The sequence below is a fragment of the Triticum urartu genome, chromosome 7 (assembly GCF_003073215.2).
Source record: "Triticum urartu cultivar G1812 chromosome 7, Tu2.1, whole genome shotgun sequence".
In the NCBI taxonomy this organism is placed as follows: Eukaryota; Viridiplantae; Streptophyta; class Magnoliopsida; order Poales; family Poaceae; genus Triticum; species Triticum urartu.
In genome coordinates this window covers 33847147-33854570 of record NC_053028.1, presented here as the reverse complement: position 1 = coordinate 33854570, position 7424 = coordinate 33847147, and the positions used below count along the sequence as shown (strand labels likewise).

The window sequence follows — 7424 nt, the reverse complement described above, 5'->3', positions numbered from 1 at the left end:
GATTGGTAAGTCACTGCAGTAGGCAAAATTATGAGAGAAGTCTGCTTATTCTGTTTTTTAGAGGTGAAAGGATGGTAATTTTTGCACAGATTGGGAGGGGGTGGGGTGGCAGTGGGGTAAGTCTTTGTATTAAGCAGAATTTTTTGGAGATTTTGGATGAGTCTTTGATTCTTACCAGGGTGAGGTGATGTTGCCTGGTGATTTCTTCGCCGTATCCCTGGTAATTTCCACCGCTTCCCTGATGGTCTGCTCTTGTTTGATCCAGATCTGAAGGAGGGGTAGGTCTTTGGTGTTGATTTTGAGCAGCTGTGTAGGGGGGAGGGGCGGGTGGGTGGTGGGGAGGGGCGTGTGGGCGGTGGGGAGGGTGAGAGAGGGTATACTTGCGTGGGAGGTAAGGGGGTGGGGGAAAGTAGCGATCTGGAAAGTGCGTCGTGAGGGGATGTCATTTTCTGTTGGGCCTTGTACAATAATCGGCCTGATTAGCTAGCTGGGTGGTCGGCCTGGTTAGCTGGCGGGGTGGTCGACCTGGTTAGCTGGCGGGTGATCGACAGATAAGATAAATTTTCTATCGGGCACACTGTTATCAAATATCGCTGTCCAACAAAAATAAAATGAAAAAGCATTTGGTGCATTCCCCGTCCTTTGACTGCTCGCAGCTGATCGTGAGAGATCACCTTATTTATTGTCCGAAAGAAGAAAAAAAGGAAATGCACGTAGTACTTATATATTGTCCACTACTCGCTCTGTAACTTATAATAAAAAAAAGGTAGTAGTAAAATATAAACACACTGTTGTACCTCAATAATGCTAAACATACAAAGAGTTACACGCAATTACATGCTGACTAGGATTTTTTCCATCTACTAACCAATCACAAACTTGCCCCCCCCCCTCCCCTGATTTTCAGGGAAGGGTGGGCCGCCTTCCCACCTATTGACCAATCAAATTCACACTTTTTGTAAAACCTTGTAACTCGTTTGTACGTGTAGCATTACTCGTTGTACCTGCATCTCACGGTTAACAAAATTAAAATGAAGAAGCATTTAGGTGCATTTCCTACGTCCCTAGGAACATCTCCAACAAGAACTCTCAAAACGGCTGCAAACGTTCGACGGAGTTGTTCGGATGCTGCAAGCCATACAACGGTGACCCGTATTTGTTCGTGGACGTGTTCGCGTGACCGTTTTCCTGCAAACCGGAAGCAAGCTACACGGGCTTTGCTGGGGAGTATGAACCTCCGCCATGTTGGACTCCGACACCCCTGGCCCAAACCGAGACAGAGCCCGCGCATATGGAGCGGTCTGCACTGTTTTTGCACCAAAACCCTCCTTCCCTCACCCTCTCCGCTCCGATCACCGCCGCACTCTTCACTTCCGCCGCTGCCGTTTGATGATCCAACCAACCCAACAAAAGAGCCACCCAAAAAAAGTTATAAGGGTGTTCTGAGGAAAGAAGTGGGAGGAGGAGATGGGTGGCGGCCAAGATGGTGAAGAGGTTCGAGTGCATTTTTGGCGAGGAAGGAGGAGGCATGTGTCAAGCGTTCCGACGTGAAGGAGCAACAGAAGGCAAGGTTTAACATCTTGATGTCTGTCACCGAGAAAAAGATCAATTTAGAAAAGAAGAAGACCAAACTCAAAGAGAGGAGGGTTGAGCTCGCAGCTGTTTCGAAGGATACCAAAATGTTGACAGTGAAGATGGACGAGTTGGATGACATGCCTCGATGATCGTGGGCCCATCCGTGTCAAGATGTTGAAACGCTTGGTGACCGAGAAGAAGGCTGATGGTGAGGAGGAGCCGGCTATAGAGTGAGTGAGAAGGCTCGGGCAACCGGTCTGGCAAGGGAAAATGCCTTTTTTTGCACGGGCCGCCGGACTGAAACTTTTGTGATCGAGCACATGTAAAAACTATGAACATCTGTCTTATTTTCGTTATGATCTATGCATTTGAAATGAAATCGATCAGACCTAGATGATTGTTTAGGGGATGCAGTTAAATGACCGGCTCCCGCATCTGTGTTCATGGACAGGTCCAAACAACTTCATAGACAAATATTATGTCTGTTTTAGAGAACGGCGTTGGAGATGCCCTTGGGTGCTGAATCCACCAAGTCTCGACGGCACAGGGTACAAAAAGCAGTGTAATTGCAAATATCACAGTAACCTAGCGATGCAGCGCCATCTCCCTACCTGCCATGCCTAGTTTGCCTTTGAGAACTATCGACAGCAGTTGAGCCAGAAAGTTTAAGACGCTGGACACATGTAGAGAATGTAGTAGTATTTCAAACAATGGAAACAAAGAACATTGGCAAATGGCATGCATGCACACATGCGGGGTGGCGATTAAGCAGATAGGAGTACTGCATGATAGCTAGGTCCATGTGGTATGTGGACTCATGATGGATCACTGGCCCGATAGATAGATAGCGAGGAGGAAGATAGAAGAGGTCGCCGCACCGCCAGGGCCGGCAGGTGCTGTTGCGTCGTGTGCGCGGCGCGTGCAGCGGCCATGGGCACTTGGGTAGGGCACACACGGACAGATAGATTGACACGGAGTGCACCACCGAAAGCCTTGATTTGCTACGGAGAGTCACACACCCTTGTCGTCCCAACTCCCATGCCGACTGGATTGACCCTTTCTTCTCATCTTCTCATCCGTGATCATGGCGCCTGAGTGTGAGCCCCCCGCTTCCTCCTGCGTGCCAATTTCATTGAACAACCTGTCGAACATTAGAGTAAAATTCCATGGTCCAACTCAACCCTGATGTGGCTGATTCAATCTCTGGAAGCTCACCAATGATGACCTTTACTCAGCGGTGGCAGCTTACAAGTTTTGTTCCATGGTTTAGTTGACACGAACATGCAACAGTGGGTGTGGAAGATTTGGGCTCCCCAAATGCAATTTTTTTGCTTGGCTTGTTATCAACAGTAGGATTTGGATGACTGACAGGCTCCAGCGCCGAGGATGGCCTAAGTGGCAACTGCAATACTTGCCTTTTATGCATGCAAGTTCAAGAGTCAGCGGCCCATCTCCTTTTCCAATGTCACTACACCATTAGGGTCTGGGGAATGATCAAATCTTGGCTCGGCCTACTTGATGTGCACCCACCGGCCTGGGTAGCTCTGGACTCGTTGAAGGATTGGTGGAACCTAATTGCTTCCAACATGTCGCAATCCCGGCGAGCGATGATGTCTCTCAGTATGCTTATCTCGTGGAAAATTTGGAAGGAAAGGAATGCTCGAGTCTTCCGCTACACCGTGGTGCCTGTAGGGGTTCTTGTTGCTAGAATTAAAGAGGAGTCAAAGTTGTGGTGTCTTGCGAGAGCAATTTTTTTGAGTAATGTGATGCCGCGAGAGTAATGTGCTGTAATTTGGCCTATGGTCAAAACTCTAAACCTCCTTATTCAATGAAAGTGGCAACTCTTTTGCCCAGTTTAAAAAAAGAATAAAATATATCAAAAGAAAAACATAATTTTAGCCAACAAATTATCGATCAATTAGAAATGGAATTTGATTGTAAAGGAAAATATGAAATATATCAAGAAAAATGTAAGTTTTCATTAGAATTTTATTGTGCAGTTAGAAATATAACCAGGTATTTTGAAGAAAGAAATCAGGAAAAGTATCAAAATAAGAACATAACTTTAGCTATGAAATTACCAAGTAATTAGTAGTGGAACCAACATTTTGAATGAAAATATCAAAAGAAAACATAAGCTTTTAACTAACAGATTTTTTTTGTGGTGTTATCTAACAGATTATTGAGCAATTAGAAATGGAGCGAGACACTCTGAAGCAGTTTTCCTTTTCGAATTCAAAGATCGATGGTGTCCACGCAGGACTAAATAACGGCAGTACTCCCTTCGTTCATAATGGTTGGTATTCTAGATATTGATAGTTTTATCTATAAAATTGGTCGAAATTTGCTAAGTTTGACTTTGGAACGGAGGGAATATTAACAACCAGGTGTATATTGAACTGGAAAAAAATGGAGTAGAAAAGCAGGTAGTACAGAATCTGCATTGTTTCACCACATTGTACATGTGATAAGCAATTCAAACTATTTAAAAAAGAATGTGCGTTGTTTCATCCACCCACAAGGCCACAACCTTGGACGACGAGAAAGGATATGCCTCGCAAACCAAAAGCGGTGGCCGGCTGCTATCTTTGAGGCGCACCATTACTGCTATCTCTGGGTGCTAATTAAGCACGGTACGGTACTATTAGCACCATTATTGAGGGCAATGAAGGGGTGCTAACTATAGTGACCTTTACGCTGCTAACGGAGGAGCAGGCGACGAATCAATGGCCGGGCCGTGCCTCTTCGTCGTAGCTAGACTGGGCCCAATGTTCGGCCGCTCATTTGCCGGAACAGAATTGTGGGTGGGCGATGGCGATGGCTCCAATGGTTACTACATGCAATGCAACACATGGCTCGCCGCCCACCGACGTCCAACCAACCTGTCCGTCCGTGAGCAAAGATGGATCGATCTATCGACGTACCTTGGGCAGCATTCTCTTTTTTTTTTAAACGGAGGCAAAAGCTTTGCCTCATGAATTAATTAAGTAGAGAATAGAATTTTTACTTTACAACACACACCCTTTACGCGACATGGCAATTACTCTCGCAAAATAAAAGACCCTAACTTCTTTGCCCCGGCGGTGACCCAAAGACTTGCCTCGGCCACAATGGAGTTGAGCAGAATTGGCGGAGGAGCGCTCTTGTGCCGAAATACTCTTGCGTTTCTCTCGTTCCAGATTACCCATGACACAAGCATGGTAATCGACGCCTTGGTCTTCCTGTCTGTAGTGCCGACGTCGCATGTACTCACCCACCAGCTCTCAACTGAGTCCATCAAGTGCCATGAGGTCGTGTCCATGTCGTCAATGCTGAATCTGTGAATGACCAACCTCCAGAGCCTCAGAGAGTAGCGGCACTTGAAGAGGAGATGTGGCCCACATTCCTGCACGCCCTTGCACAATGGACAAGGACCGCAATTTGGCCACCCTCGCTTGGCCAACCGGTCGGCAGTCCAAATTCTGTCCTGAAGCGCAAGCCAAGCAAAAAACTTCACTTTCGGTGGCGCCCAGGCCTTCCAAACCATATGGTCCATGGGGGAAAGAACCAGGCCCAAAAATTGTGCCTTGTAAGCAGAGGCCGCCGTGTACTGGCCAGAGGCCGAGTGCTTCCACGAGATGTCATCATTGGTAAGCTCATCAAGCTGGACCTCATCCAGGAGCATCCAGAGGGAGAACAACTGTCTAATATGCTCGGCGGACACAACTGCGGATGGAGGTTTGATCCTAAGGATCCAAGCGTTGTTCCTGAGGGCCTCCCGCACCTTCCAATTCTTTCGTGACGAGGCCTCGAAGATGAGTGGAGCAATGTCCTTGGGTTTGCGGCCAAGAAGCCAAGGAGAATCCCAGAAAGGCATTCGCGCACCATTTCCCACAGTGATGGTGGTAGAAGCATAGAAGAAGTTGAGGTCTTCGGCGTCGCATGGGTTCCCATGCCCCACCCAGAGCTTAGAAGGCTCCTTCCATTCAAACCATGGCCAACGCAAACGCAAGGCACGTGCGAACTTCTCCGTGTTGAGCACCCCAAGCCCACCGTAATCATGTGGCCGAGCTACCGTTTCCCAATTCACCTTGCACTTGGCCCCGGTCGTCTTGTCCGAGCCGGCCCAAAGGAACGCCCTCTCTAGCTTGTCGATGGTGCGTAGAATGCTTGGCGGAATGACAAGAGGTGTAATGAAGTAGACCACTTGGGACGCGAGAACCGACTTGACAAGAGCCGCACGCCCAATGGTGGTGATGTTCTGGCCCTCGTATGTTGTCATCTTGCTTGCCACTTTATCCACCAAGAATTGTAGGTCAACCAACTTCAGCTTCCAGACAGAGAGAGGGAGCCCCAAGTATCGTAGAGGGAAAGACGCCCTCACAGCCGGCAACCCTTGTGTGATGTGCTCTAGGTCAATGTGATTGCACCGAATGGGAACCACTGAACTCTTACGGAAGTTGGTGCAAAGGCCCGTGACCTCCCCAAAGCCTCTCAGGATAGCTGCGAGGTTGTCAATATCCCGTTTGATCGGGGCCATGAACACCGCCGCGTCGTCCGCGTAGAGAGATGTCTGTACCATAGCACCCCTCCCTCTGATCTTATGTAGCATCCCCTTCCTAGTGGCCACATCAAGGATTCGTTGCGGAGGGTCAATAGCGATGACAAAGAGGAGAGGGGAAATGGGGTCCCCTTGGCGTAGCCCACAGCCGTGCTTGATGGGGGTGCCGGCCACCCCATTCAGCAGAACCCTCGAGGAGGAGGAACACCACAAAGCCGCAATCCAATCTCTAAATTTACTTGGGAGCCCCCTCACCCGGCCGCAGCCTCACCCGGCACCCCTCGCCACGTGCTGCTCGTCGGCGATCCCAGGAGCTTCTGACACCGCCAGCCTCGCCCCCCCTGTCGCCAACAATAGTCCTCCCCCCTTCGCCGTGGTCCACAAGGAATGAAGCCCGGTCTGTCGCGCTTCTGCAGACAAAGCCAAGCCAGCCAATGCTCGAGCTCTGCTCCCCCACAATGCTGCTGCTGCCATTGGCTTCGCCTGCCAGGCCGCCTGGGTTCGAGGCCTCTCCCACTCCGCCGCTGGTGTCCAGCGGTCCTCTGCGGCGCACCCCATCTCCGGTGCAGAGGAGGAGGGCTGATGCTGCTACCTGTGCGGTGGGGCTTCAGTGCCTCGCACCGTTGTTCGAAGACCGTGAGGAGTCCATTCTTCCTGCTCCTGCGGCGACCCCTCCTCGGGCCCCTGCTGCTCGCCGCAAGACGATGGCCGGGGTTACCATCTCCAGGGTTGGGGGCACCCTGTCCATCCACAAGACACGGCCGGCCAGTCGTGCCAAAGCCAACGCCGCGCTGGCTTCTCGTGCGGCCGAGTTCCTCGTCTGCCGCTCTCTGGGCATCATCAAGGATGGTGAGGACGTCACCTCGGCAGCTCTTGATGCCTTTGCCGAGCGTTTCAAGGAGGAGCTTTCGCCGGAGGTGATCGCAGACATGCGCAGACTCTTCAAGTTGGATGAAAGCAACGCCCAGGCTGTTGAAGATGCCCTCCTGGTGCATGGTGGAGGAGGAGCGCTGGACCTGGAGAGGCCCGGTGAGGAGGCAGCGCTACAGCAGACGGCCAACTGAGCTGCAGTTCAGGACCTGAGGGAGTACTGTGATCAATGATAGTACAACATGTTAAAACTCCAGGGGAAATTAGTGGTGGAGTTAAGTCTATGTTCAGGGGTATCCTCGTTGTGTGTTTTGGCACAGAACCATGTATCAGCTACGTGTGTCCAAGGGTTGTGTGTGTTCTGGCACTGGGAATTGTTGGCCCTTGTGCTTTTCTGTATTATGTGTGGGCTGCGGCTCCTCTATTAGCAAATGTGTTT

The 7424-nt window shown here is 50.1% G+C and overlaps 1 protein-coding gene across 1 annotated transcript; it reads left to right on the top strand.

Annotated features, from left to right (window-relative positions):
* The first annotated feature begins 6236 nt into the window (after window positions 1-6236).
* On the top strand, window positions 6237-7179 carry LOC125518257 (caskin-1-like). The gene is made up of 2 exons (XM_048683159.1): window positions 6237-6241; window positions 6381-7179. Exons 1-2 carry the CDS (start codon window positions 6237-6239, stop codon window positions 7177-7179), a joined length of 804 nt encoding a protein of 267 aa, XP_048539116.1.
* The last annotated feature ends 245 nt before the right edge of the window (window positions 7180-7424 follow it).